At 44.3% G+C, this 21,809-nt stretch overlaps 1 protein-coding gene across 1 annotated transcript in view; it reads left to right on the top strand.

Moving 5' to 3' along the window:
* The first annotated feature begins 938 nt into the window (after positions 1-938).
* Positions 939-21,809, top strand: part of SLC25A24 (solute carrier family 25 member 24) — a 68,331-nt gene continuing 47,460 nt past the window's right edge. The window contains exons 1-3 of the mRNA XM_077452770.1: positions 939-1,233; positions 11,427-11,553; positions 15,036-15,123. Of these exons, the coding sequence (XP_077308896.1) occupies positions 1,051-1,233; positions 11,427-11,553; positions 15,036-15,123 (398 nt within the window). The 5' untranslated portion in view covers positions 939-1,050. The remainder of the gene's footprint in view (positions 1,234-11,426; positions 11,554-15,035; positions 15,124-21,809) is intronic.

Here is a 21,809-nt window from a genome sequence, read left to right on the forward strand (position 1 = left end):
ATAGTGGTAGTGATCATAGTAATAGATCATAGTAGTAGTGATAGTAATAGATCATAGTCAGGGCAGGACTTACCATTGGGCTTGACTGGGCTCAATAGGGGGCCCCGCCGAGATACATAGACGAGTGTACTCGGCTCAGCTTCGCTCACAGTGACACCCAGTCCCAACCTATGATGGACATAACACAGGGAATGGGCGTGACTGTGAGCCGAGCACACTACTCTCGACTCCACTCGGGACTGCGAGAGGACACGAGAGTCGCCGAGAGGACCCGAGAGCCGCCGAGAGGACCCAAGAGCCGCCGAGAGGACCCGAGAGCCGCCGAGAGGACCCAGAGAGCCGCCGAGATACACGGGACTCTGTATCTCGGTGGCACCATTTTTAAACTTCAAGACTGCAATGGCACTGGGGCAAGGCTGTAAATTACAAGGCTACACTGACAAGGCTGCAAATGACACTGCCACTGACACTGATGGGCATTTAAATGTACGTTTTTTTCCTTAAAATTCCCTCCTAAACTTGGGGTGCGTGTTATACGCTGGCGTGAGTTATACGCCGATAAATACGGTAATGTATAGAAGGTAGGGCCCTGAAAGTGACAAGCCCAGGGGCCCCCACCACCCTAAGTCCTGCCCTGATCATAGTAATAGATCACAGTAATAGATCATAGTTGTAGTGATCAGAGTAATAGATCATAGTAGTAGTGATCAGAGTAGTAGTGATCATAGTAATAGATCGGAGTAGTAGATATCAGAGTAATAGATCGGAGTAGTAGTTATCATAGTAATAGATCAGAGTAGTAGTGATCAGAGTATTGAAGTTGGGAGTGATGAATGTGGGAGGAGATGTCAGGCATGCAGTATCTCCCCCCCCCCCCCTCCTCCTCCTCCTCCTCCTCCTCTTCTCGGTGGAGGGAATTCCCTGCTCGCCCCTCCCCCTCTCTGGGCGGTGTCCTGTCACTGCACTCTTTCTTGTCTTTCTACATTTTTGGGTTGTCGGCCTGAGCTCTTCCTGATCCCGACCTGCAGTCCCCATAGACAGAAACCGGAGATGTACGATCAGGTCAGGAGATCGGTGCTGTGTCGGGCGATGTGTGAAGGATCGGACACTGCGTCTAAGTACGCCGAGCTCTTCCATAAGCTGGACATCAATCAGGATGGGAAGGTGGACATCCTGGAGCTGCAGCAGGGGCTCCGAGCCTTGGGGATGGCGGTGTCCCCTGGAGCCGAGGAGGTAAGTCCCGGGGAAGTATGTGATCTTCATGTGTGTGGGGACCATCATAGTCCATGTACTGTGCATTGGAGTCAGTGGAATTCTACTATACATATTCATGGTGTCAGGCCAGGATCCCTGAGGATCGCCATGTCCATGATGATCAGTATTGGTCAGGCTGTGTAGTAGTAATGATCAGGGTGGGTGCTCTATGATTGGACAGTGTACAGTATCTATGGCAGTACAGAGTTGGCGGTGTGCCAGCACTGAGTATAATGGGGGTTGTCAAGTGATTGAAATAAGTTTATTTATGTCTGTGAAGGTTTTTCTCTATAAGAGGAATTACAGAACTATGTGTGGATATAGCTGACTACAGCTGGCCATACACTGAAAATTGTGGCCACTTTCTGAGCAACCAGCTGAACTCTGCTCCGTGGGCGGCCTGCTTTATCCACTTCATTGGATAAAGGTTCTACTTTTGTCAAAGGAAACGGTTGGGAGATTTTTGTCTGAACAGTGGTTGCGTCCAATCAGATGCAGCCGCTGTACAGATATTTGGACAGTTGGTGGGGCCGGCTGTCAGAACACAATATCCACAGAGGGAGATCTGTTCATCTGCACTGATGATGATGAGCATGGATAATGGCCCTCAGGCTGGTAGGTTATACTAGTAAGTCTTAAGCTGGATACACACTATACAATTTTCTCTAGATTTTTCATTCATATGTACCAAAACCATATAATCTGAGGTCAAACCTTAAGAGTTTCAATGCGTATGCAATCATGCAGGCCCTTGCACTACAGGGTCTTGGTAAATCTAAAGGAAATCGGACAACAAAAGTTGTATAGTGTGTATGGGGCCTAATGCCCTGTACACGCGGTCGGACTTTCCAATGGAAAATGTGCTATCGGATCGTGTTATCGGAAAAGCCGATCGTGTGTGGGCTCCATTGGACTTTTTCCGTCGGATTTCCGAAACACAAAGTTTGAGAACTGGATCGAAAATTTTCTGACAACAAAATCCGATCATTGAAATTCCGATCGTGTGTCCGACGCATAAAGTGCCACGCATGCTCAGAATAAATTATGAGATGAAGGCTATTGGCCTCTTTATACTCCCGTCGTACGTGGTTTATGTCGCCTCGTTCTGAACGATCGGATTTTCTGACAACTTTGTGCGACTGTGTGTATGCAACACAAGTTTGGGCCAAAATCAGTCGGAAAAAAAACTGATGGATTTTGTTGTTGGAATGTCCGACCGTGTGTACAGGGCATAAGGGCCGGTTCACACTAGAAATCGCACGGGAACGCACTGCGTGCTCCTGTGTGATTCACATGCAGTTCAGTGTAGTGTCATTTGAGCCTGTTCATCTTGAATGGGCTCAAAGCACACTGCCCCACACCAAAGGTAGTCCATGCGCTATGGTTGCAGTGCATTTCCAAAGGTATCGCATGTACTTCTGTACCATGCGATCTGGTGCAAGCAGATGCACTGCATTTGTGATCTGCGTTTGCGGTGTCGTTAACTTATCATTGACACCCACTGCAGATGACAAGTGCGCTGCGATTTGAACACTGGGTGGGAAATGCCCATGGAATGCGGGTTTCCAGTACCACATTCTGGTGTGATTGGTGATTATAGCGGGATGTACACTCCTACTATACATTACAGGTGGACAAATCTGTGATGCCCACTATTCAATGGAAGCTGTCAGAATGTCCTAACCCATACCCAAAGCTGCTGTTCAGCTAGAAATTTTCCACCTGTCTCCCTTCCAAATTTTCAAGCAAATTTCATCCAGCTCAACAGTAGTGTATGGGCAGCTTTAAAGAGATACTAAAGCCTTCTCTTTTTTTTTAAATTATTATAATAGCAATCATGTTATACTTCCCTGCTCTGTGGAATGGTTTTGTACAGAGCAGCCCCGTCATCTTCCTCTGGGGTCCCTTATTGGTGCTCCAGGCTCCTCTTCTTCAGCAAATGCCCCCATGGAAAGCCACTTTCCATAGGGGCACCCATGCCTGCTTGCTCCCAAGCCCCCTGTCTGAGTCTATGACAGAGCAGGCGGCTCTGCCCAGCTCTTTTGGTAAAGTATTTGATTGGCAGCAGTGGGAGCCAGTGATTCCTGCAGCTTTCAATCTGCCCAGGAAGGAGGGAAACAGCGGCGAGAGCCAATGCTCTTGTACACTTCACTGGATCGGATTGGGCTCTGGCAAGAATAAGGGGGGGGGGGATTCTGCAGCATAGGTTTTTCATCTTAATGCATTTTGTTTACATTCAGCAGGGACTGTGACATTATGGCGGACATGTCGGCCATTTTTGACACATTTTTGTGACCATTGTCATTTATACAGCAATCAGTGCAATACAAATGCACTGATTCCTGTGTAAATGACACTGGCAGTGAAGGGGTTAACCACTAGGTGGCAGTGTAGGGGTCAAGTGTGTCCTGGGGGCATGTTTATAACTGTGGGTGGGCGTGACTGGGTGTGACACATCACTGAACTCTGCTCCCTGTGATTGGGAGCAGAGATCAGTGACATTGTCACTAGGCAGAATGGGGAGATGCTTGTTTACATTGGCATCTTCCCGTTCTTCCTCCCCGTGAGACGATCCCGGGTATCCCCATGGCGATTGAGTCCATGGGACCCACAATCCGACTCACGGAGGTCCTGACCTGTGCGCATGCGATGGCATGGCGGCAAATTTAAAGGGACATACAGGTACACCCATTTGCCTGTCCGTGCCATTCTGCCAACGTTCATCAGCGTGCACCGGTCGGGAAGTGGTTAAGGAGGCAGCGGCAGGCTTCCCAGCCCCCTCCTTAGCAACCAGCTATATACAATGTAAAAAACACAGTTAAAACACGTGTCCAAAAATGTGGCAAGCACCGCAAAAAGCACTGCAGAAACGCTCAAAAGCAACATGCATAGATGTGAATAGAGCCTAAGGGCCCATTCACAGCAGATACAATGGGATCCATTTTTGATTGTACTCCAACTGCATAGACCATCCAAAATTCAGGTTATTCTATGGGCATAGTTCACACCAGTGCAATAAAAAAGTACAGCAAGTTGCATTTTCCGCACTGCAAATGTACAAAAATGTGCTCAAATCCATGTAAATAAACTTAAATTCCCCACAACGCAGTGCACATAAAAGTCCAAAGAAGAAAATAAACTCACAGGAAATGCAAGTTTAGGAAAAGTGCACTGCAAATGCAGGTCACCGTGCATGCAAAAATGCGCAGTAAACATGCAGTTTGTGGTGTGAATGGGCCTTAAATTCTTGTGCGATTTGACTTTGGACATCAAAGTTTCATGACAAATCGCACACCGATCTTTTTAATGACACCTGTTCAAATCTTTTTTTCTGTAAACACGCCTCCCTTTGCTGTGATGTCCGAATTTATGTTTTAATAAATGTGCTTTCCCTATAGAACTTTTGTTTTACTCCTAGTTATTCTAACCTTGCCTATTCTCGACTGCTTCTATCTCCTCTTGTCATCAGTTCCTTATTGTCCTGCAGACTCAATATCCACAGGGAGTGGTGAGGAGGGGCACATGGATGTGACTTTGTTCACTTTACTGAACTTTATCAAGGGTTGTGTATTGCGTAAAGAAGTGTCATTTTATAGTGGAGCAAAGCTTTCATATCTTTTAGCAATTTGTAAGGAAAGGTTTCTTGATAAATTAGAACCCATATCCATACATTGCCTAAGCATATCCTGAAATGGATCAATATATACAGTGGTGTGAAAAAGTGTTTGCCCCCTTCCTCATTTCCTGTTCCTTTGCATGTTTGTCACACTTAAGTGTTTCGGAACATCAAACCAATTTAAACAATAGTCAAGGACAACACAAGTAAACACAAAATGCAATTTGTAAATGAAGGTGTTTATTATTAAAGGTGAAAAAAAATCCAAACCATCATGGCCCTGTGTGAAAAAGTGATTGCCCCCTAAACCTAATAGCTGGTTGGGCCACCCTTAGCAGCAACAACTGCAACCAAGCGTTTGCGATAACGTGCAATGAGGCTTTTACAGCGTCCTGGAGGAATTTTGGCCCACTCATCTTTGCAGAATTGTCCTAATTCAGTTACATTAGAGGGTTTTCGAGCATGAACGGCCTTTTTAAGGTCATACCACAACATCTCAATAGGATTCAGGTCAGGACTTTGGCTAGGCCACTCCAAAGTCTTCATTTTGTTTTTCTTCAGCCATTCGGTGGTGGACTTGCTGGTGTGTTTAGGATCATTGTTCTGCTGCAGAACCCAAGTTCGTTTCAGCTTGAGTACACGAACAGATGGTCGGACATTCTCCTTCAGGATCTCTTGGTAGACAGCAGAATTCATAGTTCCTTTTATCACGGCAAGTCTTCCAGGTCCTGAAGCAGCAAAACAGCCCCAGACCATCACACTACCACCACCATATTTTACTGTTGGTATAATGTTCTTTTTATGAAATGCAGTGTTCCTTCTACGCCAGATATACTTGGACACACACCTTCCAAAGAGTTCCACTTTTGTCTCATCGGTTCACAGAATGTTGTCCCAAAAGTCTTGGGGATCATCAAGATGTGTTATGGAGAAATTGAGACGAGCGTTGATGTTCTTTTTGCTCAGCAGTGGTTTTCTCCTTGGAACTCTGCCATGCAGGCCATTTTTGCCCAGTCTTTTCCTGATGGTGGAGGCATGAATGCTGACCTTAACTGAGGCAAGTGAGGCCTGCAGTTCCTTGGACGTTGTTGTGGGGTCTTTTGTGACCTCTTGGATGAGTCGTCGCTGCGCTCTTGGGGTAATTTTGGGATACCTTGATTGTGAACAGGTGTGGCAATAATCAGGCCTGGGTGTGGCTAGAGAAATTGAACTCAGGTGTGGACAACCACAGTTATAGTATGTTTTAACAAGGGGGGCAATCACTTTTTCACACAGGGCCATGATGGTTTGGATTTTTTTCACCTTTAATAATAAACACCTTCATTTACAAATTGCATTTTGTGTTGTCCTTGACTATTGTTTAAATTGGTTTGATTTTCCGAAACACTTAAGTGTGACAAACATGCAAAGGAACAGGAAATGAGGAAGGGGGCAAACACTTTTTCACACCACTGTATGTTGGGGCACCCAATATAAATTGCTTCTGGTCATTGTTCTCCAAATAGTAAAACAAAAATTGGGACCGCAGAGTCTAGACCTTTAAAAACAAATTGGCAATAGGAGCTCCGATTTATATTCTGACAGGTTCCCTTTAAAGCGGAACTAAACCCATTGTTGAAAGCATGTAATAATAACTGTGACAGTTGCTTGTGCTCTCAACTGAACTGTCAAGTCATCACAAGGCTGGTGTTCTAGCAGATCACATGTGCAGCACCATGGTACATGCAGACCAAACAGAGGCTTATGCCGTGTACACACGACCAGACTTTCCGACGGACTTCCGATGGACTTGGCCACACACAATAACACCAAAGTCTGACAGATTCGAACTTGATGACCTACGACCGGACTAGAATAAGGAAGTTCATAGCCAGTAGCCAATAGCTGCCCTAGCGTCGGTTTTCATCCGTCGGACTAGCATACAGACGAACTGATTTTTTGACCGGACTCAAGTCCGTCGGAAAAATTTGAAACATGTTCTAAATCTAAAGTCCATCTGATTTTTCGACAGCAAAGGTCCAATCAAGCCCATACACGGTCAAATTGTCCAATGGATTTGTTCCGTCGGACCTTTGCTGTCAAAGCCCGGCCGTGTGTACACGGCATTAGGGCGGCCATAGATTGTTAGAATCTTGGCCAGTTCAGCAGGAATCTTTTGAGATTCAAACCATATATGGGCATGCTAAATGTACCAAGTTGATCAACTGGGTACAACCAGCCTATTGGATCTTACATGTGATTTTTTTTTTTTTTTTTTTTTGCTATAACCACTGGCAATAATCCCTGTCTTCTCCTGGTGGGGATTACTAGATTATTACAGATTGATAGCAGTGGAAGCAATTTGCTCCCACTGCTGTCAATCAAATCTGTTGATGCACGGGGTGGGGTTGAGTTTTATTTTTATTTTTTTGCCATGATTAGTCATATTCTCAATATAAATGCCAACATTTCACAATTTCTGCCAGGGTATCCAAACTTGAGCACAACTGTCATGAATTGCACTGCCAAAGAGTTGTATATTGCTCCTATGGGTCACAGGAGTGCACTTTCTGTGCTCCTGTGACCCTGATTCAGCTGATAGTGTGCTGACGTCACAGAGCCAGTCCAGGCTCTGCAGGGATCCCAACTATAATTTCGGGATCTGCCCAGATACCTGACTGCCAGCTGCCTGTGCCTGTGCCTCTCAGCGTGCTATTGAGAGCCTGAGCCAGTCACGTCTGGCACTCCAGTGAGCGCTGGAGGGGCAGAGCAGAGAGCTGGAGACATTCTCTGTGCTCTGCTTACTAAAAAACCTGAGAAGGAGCGATCAGCGTTTTTTTGATTGCTCGGCTATCGGTCTTGGAGGCAGCAGGGGAATGATGCAGCATTGGGGCAATGCTGCATCTACCTAGGTGTGTATGACTGTTTGATGTTTTTATTATTTTTTTTTGATTGAAAACCCACACTTCACTTTTAATGTCCCTTGCAGTAACGTTCTGTACTATTTACCGCAACACATACTGTAGGTGTGATGGCAAACTAATAGTTACTGCATTTTGCACATCATTTTTGTTCTGTGCAATGCTTTGTTGCATAAACCTGATGTGGAAAGAATGTTCCCCCAAGGAATAATGGAGACCTATTCCCTATGTAGCTGTTCTCTTCTTCCTCCCTTTTTTTTTTTTTTTTTTAATTGTTTTTAAACCAGACTGAACTAATAGGTAGTGTATTGGGGATCATTTTTTTTTTCCACGTATATAAATATGTGCAGACCACATCGTTATATTCCTGCTTACCATTCATACTTTTGTCACGAAATAAGTAACCTTTATAGATTTGCAAGTAGTGACCTGCCTCACACACCTTTAAATAAACAACTCTCCTTCTAATACGGTTAGCTATGGTACTCTGTTTCTATGTAGTGAGTAAACGGACTGAACACCTATCCCTGGAATGGCTTCTGGTATGGTGACTACAATAAAACATGAAAACATAAAAATAATGGCTGTGTGCCACACGCTCCCTGCATGCTGTGCACCACGCGCTCCCCGGCCCCCCCTGCATGCTGTGCACCACACGCTCCCCGGCCCCCCCTGCATGCTGTGCACCACGCGCTCCCCGGCCCCCCCTGCATGCTGTGCACCACGCGCTCCCCGGCCCCCCCTGCATGCTGTGCACCACGTGCTCCCTGGCCCCCCCTGCGCGCTTGTGCGGCACGCGCTCCCCGGCCCCCCCTGCGCGCTTGTGCGGCACGCGCTCCCCGCCCCCCCTGCGCGCTTGTGCGGCACGCGCTCCCCGGCCCCCCCCTGCGCGCTTGTGCGGCACGCGCTCCCCGGCCCCCCCCCTGCGCGCTTGTGCGGCACGCGCTCCCCGGCCCCCCCCTGCGCGCTTGTGCGGCACGCGCTCCCCGGCCCCCCCTGCGCGCTTGTGCGGCACGCGCTCCCCGGCCCCCCCCTGCGCGCTTGTGCGGCACGCGCTCCCCGGCCCCCCCCTGCGCGCTTGTGCGGCACGCGCTCCCCGGCCCCCCCCTGCGCGCTTGTGCGGCACGCGCTCCCCGGCCCCCCCCTGCGCGCTTGTGCGGCACGCGCTCCCCGGCCCCCCCCTGCGCGCTTGTGCGGCACGCGCTCCCCGGCCCCCCCCTGCGCGCTTGTGCGGCACGCGCTCCCCGGCCCCCCTGCGCGCTGTGTGGCATGCACAGGGCTGGATGTTGCACCTGTGCCCCTCAGGCAAAGTTAAAACAGCAGGATTTGACGCAGTGCAGTTGCTCCACAGTTTAGTAAATGAGGTAAACCTTAACTTTGCAAAGAATACCCAATCTCGTTCAAGGAAAATTAAAAAATACAGCATTTTTGCTTGCACATGATTGGATGATGGAAGTCAGCAGAGCTTCTGCTCATTTACTAAGCTCTGGAGCAACTGCTCTTGAAGAGTACAACTGTACTTTGCAAAGTGCACAGTATATTGGGTTTATTTACTAAAGGAAAATCCACTTTGCACTGAAAGTGCACTTGGAAGTAAAGTCGCTGTAGACCCGAGGGGGACATGCAAGAAAAATAAAAAAAACAGCATTTTAGCTTCCACATGATTGAATGATAAAATCAGCAGAGCTTCCACTCATTTCAGATCTACCCCTTAGATTTAGAGCGACTGCACTTCCAGTACAAAGTGGATTTGCCTTTTGTAAATAACCCCCTATTTGTCTTTAGTAAATCAACCCCACTGTGTTTCTCAATTTAAGCTTCTGAACAGTGTCCCAAATGCTCAGTTTTACATAGCAATGACCCCAGCCACAGCGCATCACATCTTTATTCAATGACCCCAGCCACTTCAGTAATACAGAGCAAGTCTAAGTTGCCATTTTTACAGCAAGTAATTTTTGGCTAGAGTAGCAGAGAGATGGATTGGGCCTATGCCTTGTGCACCTTGATGGGGTTTTTCAGCTGTACGTCATACACCACAAATCTGCAACCAAAGAAAACTTTCCTTAAAGTATAACTCAAGGCAAAACTTTTTCCAATTTTAAAATAGAGACCCGTCAGGTTTTTATTGCTGTCTGGACCCCATTAGAGAGATTATTCCTCTGTATTTGTCCTGAAAGTGAAGGGAAAATCACACATTTTTAGTGGTTTCCAGAACAGTAATAGGGAAAATGATCTTCTAGTGGGGACACTAGTTCTGGTGACTACCATGATTCCCTCACTTTGGGGGGATGTCTTGTCTTTGGCTATGTGACTGAAAGTGAAGGGAAGTCTCCTCAATGAGACACAGATGGCAAACAAATCTAACAAGGGTTCTAAACCCTCCCTAATGCTGGCCATACACTAGCTGAAAAATCATTTGAAAATCTGTCATTTGGACCATTCATTCGTTTTTTAATTCAGGTGCAAATAAAAAATAGTTTAACTTTTCAGAACCAAAAAATCCAAAGAAACAGGTTGAAAAATTCTGCCGAACGATTAATTGAAAGGTTAATGTGTTCCTTCCCCAAACTGTTTGCACTAGGCATATGTGACAAAATGAACAAAAAATTGATTCATTTATGTCCATTGAACAATTTATCAATCAAAATTCGGTCATTGCATGATGGCAAAATCGTTGCCATCGGTCGAAAAATCATTCAAACGCATTTTTGAAAAAACAAACACTTGGTCATGAGAGCAAACGATATTGCCACCATGTAATGACCAAATTTGGAACAACAAATCGTTCAATGGACATGAATCGAATGAATGAATCTCGTTTTTGTTTTTTGCTTCTGGGTCACACATGCGCAGTACCAACAGTTCAAAATTTTAACGGGCGAGAAACGCATTAACCTTTCAATTTATCCGCTTTTCGGCAGAAGTTTTCCAAACTTTTCCTTTTTTGATTTTATTTTATTTATTTATTGGGCTCAAAAACATCACAACAGGTTTTCGCCCTTTTAACTGGATGAAAAACAAACTGTCCAGATGACAAATTTTCAAACGATTTCTCGTCTAGTGTATGGGCACCATTACGTTATACAAAATGAAAGAGTTTTTTTTTTCTTCATTTCTATTTTAATAAATACGGAGGCTGCCATCACTGACCTAGCTATCTTAAAATGCTGTTTGTTTGTTTCTTCTGGGCATGTCCATGAATGCATAGGGTTCTGAACACAATCTACACAGACTAGACATCCAGTGTGCATGTGGCCTTACAGTAAACCTGTGCTTTTCATGATGGCAAAGCTCCTTTTAATCCTTCCTTCTCTCCCATGCAGTAAATGCTTACCCTTCCTTTGCTTTACCACTACTCCATTCTGCTGCGGGGATCAGGAGAAGCCCCCCCTGGGTAGGCTATAAGTTGTAGCTTATAGGACTATGGGTTGACTCCATGTGACAACGATGGAGCTTGTTGATTTCCCAGTATTGATACATGGCGTGAGTCACATTGACCCAAAAGTACCTAGTATTTCTTATGGTTCTGCAGTTGGAGAACAAAGGAAAGTGAAGTCCTATGGTTCTGGGTAGTGTCAAGGTAAGCAGAGCTGTTGCTTTGGCCTGTAGGATATCATTTTAAAATAACGGTTTGTCTCTTGTTACCTTTTTTTCAGAAAATTGTTGCAGCTGGTGACGTTAATAAAGATGGAACACTTGACTTTACAGAGTTCATGAAATATCTAGAAGAACATGAGAAGAAAATGAAAATTGCTTTTACAAGCTTGGACAAAAACAGTGATGGTGAGGAAATAAAGTCTTCCTTCCTCTGCATGCATGTATTCAAAGCCCAATTCCAGCCAAATCTTATATACATTTTTTTTATTGAGTAAGGAAAGCTGTGTTTTTTTTTTTTTTTTTTTTTTGTGTTAGCGTGGTTTTAAAGGCAAAAGGGTTTTTACCCTAAAGCATTCTCTGCTTTTCTTTAAAATAAACAAACCTTTTTAAAAGTTCTCCCCAAGACCCCGTTAAACACTTATCTGAGCCCAATCTTGATCCAGCATGTGCCTGTTTTACAGCAGCTCTTCTCCCCTCTTTCTCATCTCAAAGAAGACGCAGCAGCATCCTGGACATTGACGTTATCTATAGTTGCACACAGCCCAGTTCTGGAGATCTGTGTTTATTTCAATATATACTGGAGAAGTCTACCCAGGATGGAGGTGACTTGGAGAGTACAACAAAAAAATAAAAAAATCACCTCTGTTCTACAGATCTAACACTCTTTTCCTCTCCCATAGGGATTTGCAGTGATGAACTATACATATATTGTAAATGCAAGCTGTTTTCCTATTCTATACCTACTCAGAGTCAATAGGTATCTGTAGTCTGTCCATTTGCTGAACATATATGACCAGCTGTATGCTTGAGCTACTGCAGACACTGCACGCGAAACTCCTCCCTGTTACCGATTGCTCCAACTTTTATATCCATTTAGATGTTTTCTTATCCTGTGTGCAGTCTTGAAAGCATCCTGAGGTCCTGCCTTTTGACATCACAACCACATTAAAGTGGTTGTAACCCTAAAACTGTGACAGTCTCTCCCCTCTCCCTCCCTGTATACATGAGAGCTCTCCTCCTCGCCCCTCCTGCAGCTTTCCAGCTGTATCCTCTACTGATTATCCTGCCATTAACAATAGTGTATTTGTTTTTTAAATGAAAAGGCTAAATACCTTTTCCACACCGCCGGTGTGCAGTCACATGATTTCCCCCCACTGTGCTGGCCGGCTGATGTCACAGTAGAATCCCACATAAAAAAAAAATCGCAAACTTTTGTTGATGGCAGCCTAAACCAAAAGGGGTACATGTAAAGCCACATAGTGACTTTACAAATACTTTAAGCTGGCTATAGACAATACAGTCTGATTTTACAGTCTCCATATACAGTGGGGGAATATAATTATTTTATCCCCTGAAGATTTTGTAAGTTTGCCCACTTAAAAAAAGAAATGAAGGGTCTATAATTGTTATATGTGTTTTAAATGATAGAGACAGAATATCAACTAAAAATTGATACAAATGGTATAAACTGGGTTGCAGTTCAGTAAGTAAAATAAGGATTTGATCCCCTACCAACCAACAATAATTTTGGCTCCCGCAGACCGCTACAGTAGGTGCTCATGTGGTATACAGATTAGACCTGTCAATTTAAGAAGGTGATCCTAAAACTCGTTATGTGTATAAAGACACCTATCCACAGAATCCTTCTTCTATTCAAACATCCGCAAGATCAAAGAGCCATCCGAGAATGTCAAGGTCAAGATTGTAGACCTGCACAAGGCTGGAATGGGCTACAAGACAATCGGTAAGAAACTCAATGTGAAGGAGACAACTCTTGGAGCAATTATTCACAATTGGAAGAAATCCAAAATAACCATCAATCTCCCTCGGTCTGGATGCAAGGGAAACAGCCCAGAACTACATGGGAGGAGCTTGTGAATGATCTCAAGGCAGTTGTGACCACAGTCACCAAACAAACCATTGGTAATTGAAATCCTGCAGTGCCCACAAGAAGACACATGTACAGGCCCATCTGAAGCTTGCCAATGAACATCTAAATGATTGGGAGAAAGTGCTGTGTACAGATGAGATCAAAATTTTATTATTTGGCATTAACTCGATTAGCTGTGTTTGGAGGAAGAAAAATGACCATGACCTTAAGAAACATTATGCTTTGGGGCTGTTTCTCTGCTAAAGGTACAGGCTAACTTTGCCGCATTGAAGGGCAAATGGACGGGGCCACGTATTGTAAAATCTTGGGTGAGCACCTTCTTCCCTCAACCAAAACGCTGAAGATGGGTCATGGATGGGTCTTCCAGCATGACAGTGACCCAAAACTTACCGCCAAGGCAACAAAGAAGTGGCTCAAGAAGAAGCATATTAAGGTCATGGAGTGGCCTAGCCAGTCTCCACACCTTAATCCTATAGAAAATTTATGTAGGGAGCTCATACTTCGAGTTGCTAAGCGACAGCCAAGAAACCTTCAGGATTTCGAGAAGATCTGTAAAAGAGTGGACCAAAATCCCTCTTGAGATGTGTGCAAAACTGGTCACCAACTACAAGAAACGTCTTGCCTCAAGGGTTTTCCCACCAAGTACTAAGTCATGTTTTGCTTGGGGATCAAATACTTATTTTACTCACTGAAATGCAACAAATTTTATAACATTTGTATCATGTGTTTTTATTTTTTATTTTTCTAGATTTTTCTGTTGATATTCTGTCTCTATCATTTAAAATATACACCTATAATAAAACTTATAGACCCCCCCCCCCCCCTTTTTTTTTTTTTTTTTTTTGTAAGTGGGCAAACTTACAAAATCCGCAGGGGATCAAATAATAATTTTTCCCCAATGTAGATTTACCATTATTACATAAAATGATGACAGACCTAAGCAGTCTCTTCAATTTGTATTAAATCAGGCAGGCCCTTGTACTACATAGTTGATGCTAGATCTAAAGGTAGCTTCAAAGGAGATTGCATAGTGTATGTTCAGCCTTAGACTTTGTTGCAGATGTTTTTCCAACGCTTCATTGTACGAGTAACCAAGCCGTATGCTGTTTTTTTATTAACATTTATTTCAAGCAATTTTTAGGCCACCGTTTTACCTAAAAAGAAACCTAAAATATAACATGCAGCTTCTTGAGGTTTTACACATGCCACAGCCATGCTTTTTGTGGCCCCAGCAAAAATATTACTCTGTCAGGTTTAGCAGGCAGTACCATTACCAAATGCAATCTATTCAAGTAAATAGGATTCCACTGCAACCGCAAGCCAGAAGCTTTTCTCGTAGTTGTGACTAAGTACGTATTTATATAGAAAATCCCCATTGTCTGTCAAAAAAGTAGTCTATCGCAGATGGCTTTTTAGAGGTGCAGTAAAGTGCTGCAGGTGTGAACGATCCTTTTTAGCCGATTCAGCAAATTTTAAAGTCTATAGCAGAGATTTCCCCAGTACATGAAGTTGTTATATTGTACCTATCATTAGTTGAATTGTGTTCATTTGTCTTCTGCTAACAGTCGCACTACAAGGAAAGGGCTGGGGGGTGTTATTACATAGTAATGTATACGTCTCTTAGAAAAAAACACTGTTCCAGTTGCAGGCCGTGGTTTAACAGCACAGAGATTACATATGTTTGTGCTTTTTCATTTGCAATAATCTTGGAGCGTATTTTTTTAATTTTACACAGATAACCTTTTCATCCACTCGTCTTTCACCTTTCTCATTCCAGGAAAGATTGAAGCATCTGAAATCTTAAATTCCCTTAAGACTTTAGGTATCAACATTTCAGCAGACCATGCTGAGAAAATCCTCAAAAGGTAAGTACGTTACAGGCAACTTCCAGGTAGCCCTTTTAATAATACTAATAGCATCTGCAACATGAAATTGAAAGCACATATATAGCCAAAACGTTTTTATCTTTTGGATTGAGTAGGGAAGGGTTTTACCCTCTGGGGATTCCTCTTAAGCTGGCCATAGACAGGGCAATTTGCTTTCCTGCATCCACAGGTTGCAAGAAAGAGAAAATCATTTGATTTGAATCCTTTCCTCTGAGCCATTGTGTTCTCCCAGCGAGAAGAGTCGTCCCTGCCAGGAGAACAGTGATTACTACCATAATAGCTGCATGTAAAATGCGACAGGCTGGTTGTACCAAAGTTGATCGATTGGTGTGACAGGGGTCTAAAATGTGTTCTCATTTAATGACTTCCCCTTGCCTCTTGTTCTGGGGGCAGTTGTAATTATTTTCAGTCTCATTTCCTGTCTGGATGACAGTGGGTACTGAGACAAAGCTGAATCTCCCTATGAGGGACATAGCACGAAAACTTGACAGGGAATCTAATCTATTCCTGTTCTAGCCCCCCAAAAAATTGCCCCCCCCCCCCGGGCAGTTTAAGTGATAATGTGCTAGTATGCACTGCATACTAGCACATTATGATTGACTTAACTTAAAATGAAGCCCTCCAGTGGCACGCTGTCAAAGCTTCTATCGGTCTTCCTTCTGCATGGGAGTCATGTTTGCAGCACTCTTAATGGATGGCATACTCCAGTGACTTCACCACCCACTACAAATGTGAATATCTCCTAAACCAGTGATGGCGAACCTTGGCACCCCAGATGTTTTGGAACTACATTTCCCATGATGCTCATGCACTCTGCAGTGTAGATGAGTATCCTGGGAATTGTAGTTCCAAAACATCTGGAGTGCCAAGGTTCGCCATCACTGTCCTAAACTGTACACTTTTTAGCAGCTATTCACTGTACCTACAGGTAAGCCTTAATTGTAAGTCGTATCCCCTTTTAAATGGATTTACAATACTAGTTACAAATAACAAGACAAAAAATGAATGGTCCATTTAAAGATGAAATAAGAAATAGTTTTTTTGTGCACTATTACCCTTCAATCCAGAAATTTCCCATGCAGTGTTCGTTCATTCGTTCATTCTTTCTCTTATGGACAGTATCATTTTAAATAGGTTATAAAACTCTTTGTGGAAGTTGTATCTATAGGTAAGCCTTATTCTAGGTACTGTAAATATCTCCTAAATGTGCACTGTTTAGGAGATATTTACTGTGTTTTGCGCTGATGACATTGGCGCATGCGCTGTGAAACCCCCCCGTGCCATGACTAGCGGCTCCGGACAGTCACAGAGCCGGATTCCGCGGCCCCGGAAGGCAGAGGGGCAAACATGGATGTTGCCTGCAGGCGGGATGCAATGCACACTAGCACATTATGATTTTACTTTGAAGGGGCATAGGAAGGAAGTAAAAGCCATCAGGATTTACTTCCTCTTTAACCTACTTGTTCTAAACCCGGTGGTCCTGGACCCGCCCCAGACTGTGACTGGACAGCAAGAGGAGAAACCTAGCGTGCACGATACGGTCCTCTCTCTGTCACTCTGCTTTCACATCCTGCCCACATGTTTCTTGAACTGATTGGCTCCTTGTATTGCTTGTTTCTCTTGCACTCCGGCCCTGCTGGAGGTACTTGCACTGTTTGCAATTAAAAAATAAAAAAACATTTAGGCCTCATGCCCATGGACATTTTTACAGCCACTTTTTTGAGCGTTTTTTTTGCAGCTTAAAAACGCCTCTCCATGTTAGCCTATGGCCTCATGCCCACCATGGCGTTTTTGAGCTGTAAGTGGCATAGGCGTTTTTAAGCTCCCAAAAAAAACAAAAAAACAGTACCAATGCGTTCTGAGGCTCCAGCGTTAGAGCTGTAAAAATGCCAGATGCTGGTTTTATGGTGTTAAATGCGATTTAACTGGGCTTAACGCTGTATATACAGCATTATGCACAGTCCCGTGTCTCCCTGTCTCTATTCAAAATCAATGGTTCCCTGTGGGAACGCATTAATTTGAATAGAAGTCTCACCAGAAGTTGGATCAAGATGATCCAACTTGCGGTGCGACTTGTGTGCTGAGAATCTTGAAAGAGGAACGCCAACAAAATTTTGCGTGAGGTTCCCACCAAGATCCATACCAGATCCTTATCCGGGCACACAGCCCGGCAGGTCAGGAAAGTTCTTCGGGGGAACTTCATGCTAAATTTTGTCGGGGTTCCCCTTCAAGATTCTCAGCACACAAGTCGCATCATCTTGATCGGTCTTCTGGTGAGACTTCTATTCAAATCAATGGGCTCCCATAGGGAACCATTGATTTTGAAAAGAGACAGAAATGCGGCTGAAAGCTAGTGTGGCTAAACGGGTATTGACGCCAGTGCAAAACTCCCATAAAATCTATTTTTTTTCTAAGGCCGCTTTTTTCCCTGGCGTCGGTACTAGCTTTGCAGCTTGTTTTTTTTAACACGTCCGTGGGCATGCATTAAAAGAGAAGAGTGCTGAAGGGGTTGCACAGAGAGAGGTGACTGACAGTCAGTGTTCTCTGCTCTGTGCAGACTGAGACCCCACTAAACAATGGTCATCACACAGCTTTCAGCCTTGGAGCTGGCGTGGGACAACTGCAGTGTCACACCGATGCTGTGGCATGGAGGGGAGTATGGATGTGTCTTTTTAGGTTATGTGTTTTTCCTTTCTTTTTTTTACATTTCTTCATTTCCAGGTCTAGACAAACAATGTTATACATCCCAGGAATTTTCAGGAGGGGAGGATGAGTTTTCCCAGCTAAGCACATCCTCCTACCTGCATGCCTGAGCTAAGAGCAGATTGATTCCAGGAAATAAATGCTATATTTGCCCTTACTCAAGATGGCTATAGCCAGAAATGCGAGGAGGGTGTTTTTCAATGTGATTTCTTAGCAAAATAAAGCATGGAGACATGGATGGTGTAGTTTTTTTCTTTTGAATATAAAAAATGAATTAAATATCATTTTTGACTAGTGGTAGTCAGCTGCAGTGTAGTTCCTTTTTAACAGTATACTATAAAAGCCTACTACTGCCCTTTTGCAAACATGTTGAAAAAATTGGTCATCACCTGTATTTTCAGCAGTATGTGGGTGTGTCTCGTTGTTATATTGTCTATGGACATTATAGTTATACGGTATGTCAACATGGTGACTCATCTTTGTTAATGGCATAGATGTTAATGCTCCCTTAATCCCATGGAACATGCCAGCAATTATGCTTGTGTTTTATATACTGTGGGCTGGAGTTACTAAAAATTGGGGAGAGAGATGTCCCATGCAAAAACATGTATTTTTAGTGTAAATTGCTTTATTTTTTATATCTAGTGCCACCCCCGAAGGAGTCGCTGGTTACATTTTGGGTTCTTTGTTCTGTGCCTTGACTCCAAAAACATCCTCGGCTCTTCTGACACACCTGGTTAAATAAAATTACTGCAAACACATTGGACACATGTGGTAAATGCTATTATCCCGACTGTGGATTATCACCAAAAATAGACACAGACACACACACAGACACACACACAGGTAGTGATAAACAAGTTGAATATATTGGCATGGTTTAACGCATATGGAAACTTACAACACTGTTAAACCTTGCTACAAATAACTACCGTAATACATTAGAAATGACAACCTTCAATATTTAGCAACTGCAGGTATAGAAAGGGTAGTAATCTATATGCCCATAACCCAGGCGCTGAGAGGGAGGAGAGAAGACTTGACAACTTCTCAGCTCCTTCTGGGCCGCAAACTCCTTTGAGAGGCAAACCCACAACAAAAACAAAAGGGTTTCACAAGTACAGTAATGTTGCAGGTCCTGAGGTGAAGAATACTAGTGTCTTCTGCTAGCAAACGGTGGGGCCCTTGTTTTAAAAGAGTAGGTTTAAACAAGCTTGCATGGAGCAGTAATCCTCTAGAATGTTCCGTTATATCCGCAGATATTTAAAAGGGCAAACTAGTAGAGATGGCAGCTCCAAACAAGAATCCCGTGACAATAAAAAGGGAAATTGGTGTCTGCATCCAGTGTCCGTATGGTGTCAAGAAGGATGTTGGCTTTGCACCTTCTCGCCAGTCCTCTGTGATGACACAATGATAATCCTAAGTGCTGGTTCAGGCTCCTGATGCTCCTAGTGATATAAGGCACTGGATCCCCTTCTGAGGGCCGATTGAGATGACTGGTAGCAAAACTCGCAAGGTGAAAAGGCAGCGGCTGACCCGATACCTGGTGGATATTGCAATCCCTAAAATCGCGTGGGTTGTCTCCACAGAGCTGGGTGCCGCTTGGGTCACCAATCAGGGTTCCTGAGCTTAACCACTTCCCGACCAGCGCACAACGCTGTACGTCGACAGAATGGCACGAGCAGGCACATTGGCGTACAGGTACGTCCAATATTCAATGCCACCCTGCCATCAGGAGCGCGCCGCCGGCGGCGCGCTCCCGCGCTGGTCGGGACCCCCGTGAGTCCGGTTGCGGGACCCGCGGACTGGATCGCCGCGGGCATCCCCACGATCGTCTCACGGAGCGGCCGAATGGAGGAAATGCCGAGTAAACAGCATTTCTCCATTCTGCCTAGCAACTAGTGACGCTGATCTCTGCTCCATGTGATTGGAGCAGAGATCAGTGTTCACTAAATGAAAGCCCAACCCCCCCACAGTTAGTAACACACCCCTAGGAACACTTAACCCCTACACTGCCACCCACTGGTTAACCCCTTCACTGCCAGTGTCATTTACACAGGAATCACTGCATTTATATAGCAGTGATTACTGTATAAATGACAATGGTCCCAAAAATGTCCAATGGGTCCCCCACAATGTCGCAGTCACAATAAAAATCGCTGATCGCCGCCATTACTAGTAAAAAAATAAAAAAATTATTAATAAAAATGCTATAAAACTATCCCTATTTTGTAAACGCTATAACTTTTGCGCAAACCAATCAATAATCGCTTATTGCGATTTTTTTTTTTTTTTTTTTATTTTTTTTTTTTACCAAAAATATGTAGAAGAATACGTATCGGCCTAAACTGAGGGAAAATTTTTTTTTTATATATATTTTTGGGGGATATTTATTATAACAAAAAGTAAAAAATAATGCGTTTTTTTTTCAAAATTGTCGCTCTATTTTTCTTTATAGCGCAAAAAATAAAAACCGCAGGGGTGATCAAATACCACCAAAAGAAAGCTCTATTTGTGGGAAAAAAAGGACGTCAATTTTGTTTGGGAGCCACGTCGCAGGACCGCGCAATTGTCAATTAAAGCGACGCAGTGCCGAATCGTAAAAAGTGGTCTGGTCTTTGACCAGCAAATTGGTCCGGTCTGAAAGTGGTTAATAGTACGTACGGTACGGGAACGTGTGGTTGACACATTCTGGCTCACCTCTAACTTGCAGCGCTCTCCTGGTCATCTCAGGAAAAAGTCTCTCTCTCTCCACTCTCTGGTATCAGTGTGTGTGTGTCTCTCACACTGATGCCTGATGTCGGCATGTGTTTCTCTCCTCACTCTGGCATAGGGTTGCCACCCGTCCAGGATTCACCCGGACAGTTCGGGTTTGGAATCTTGTGTCCGGGTTTCAGTCTGCCTGAAACCCGGACACATTATTTAGACTGGGCTGTGGCTCTCCAAGTAACTGAGATACAGTGGAACCTTGGATTATGAGCATAATCCGCTCCAGGAGAATGCTTGTATTTTAAAGCACTCGCATATCAAAGCGAGTTTCCCCATAGAAGTCAAGGGAAACTAAGATAATTCATTCTGCATTGACTTCTATTGCATGCAATACCGCATGTGGCCAGAGGTGGGGGGCACCGAAAATACTCTGGGATAGCTTGGCTGAACTCAGAAAGCCATCAGAAAGGCTCGGAAACACTCAGGAACTGAGTATTTCCAAGTTTTTCCAAGTATGTCCGAGTGATTCTGAGTATTTCCAAATGGCTCCGAACTGTTCCAAGTGTCACTGGTGCCCTCGTACCTCTGGCGAAATGCGGTACTGCACACCCCATTAGCTTGAATTCTCAACGTTTTGCGAGACAACACTAGCAAACCGAGTCAGAATTGAAAAAAGTTGCTCGTCTTTCAAAATGCTCGTTAACCGCGTTAACCAAGGTTCCACTGTAGTCACACAAATCTGTTGCCATTCGGGAGCTACAGGTCGCTGTCTGGGGGGGACAGGTTTGGCATCACTGGGGTGGACCATGATGTCAGAGCAGTTTGGCCACACCCACTGTTTGCCACAGCGAGCTGCATTACTACCACTCTCCTTGGGGCACCCAAAGGTGTCCCAGGTCTTTTATAATCCTATTGTGTATACCACGAAAACGAATGTACCCTGTGCTGCTAAAGTGTTCGGGTTTGGCTTGAAGAAAAGGTGGCAACCCTACTCTGGCACCTCAGTTTCTTCCCCTCACACACTCCTCTCTTTACTGTTAAGTGTCACTGTGTCCCAGCAAAGGACTTTTTGAGCCTTGTTATCTCCCTCTTTTAAGAAATCTCCTCTCCTCTGACTCCTGTAAGCACTCTTTCTTTTACCTCAGTACTTCCCCCCTCTTCCATCCCCTCAGCACTTCCTGAATCTCCCCCTTTTTCACAGTATGCTCTGTGTCAGAGTTTTTCTGGAAGGATAAGTCAGCATCTCTCTGTCT

This window comes from Lithobates pipiens, unplaced genomic scaffold, assembly GCF_037356315.1.
Source record: "Lithobates pipiens isolate NorthernLeopardFrog02 unplaced genomic scaffold, aLitPip1_a1.2 Scaffold_23, whole genome shotgun sequence".
In the NCBI taxonomy this organism is placed as follows: Eukaryota; Metazoa; Chordata; class Amphibia; order Anura; family Ranidae; genus Lithobates; species Lithobates pipiens.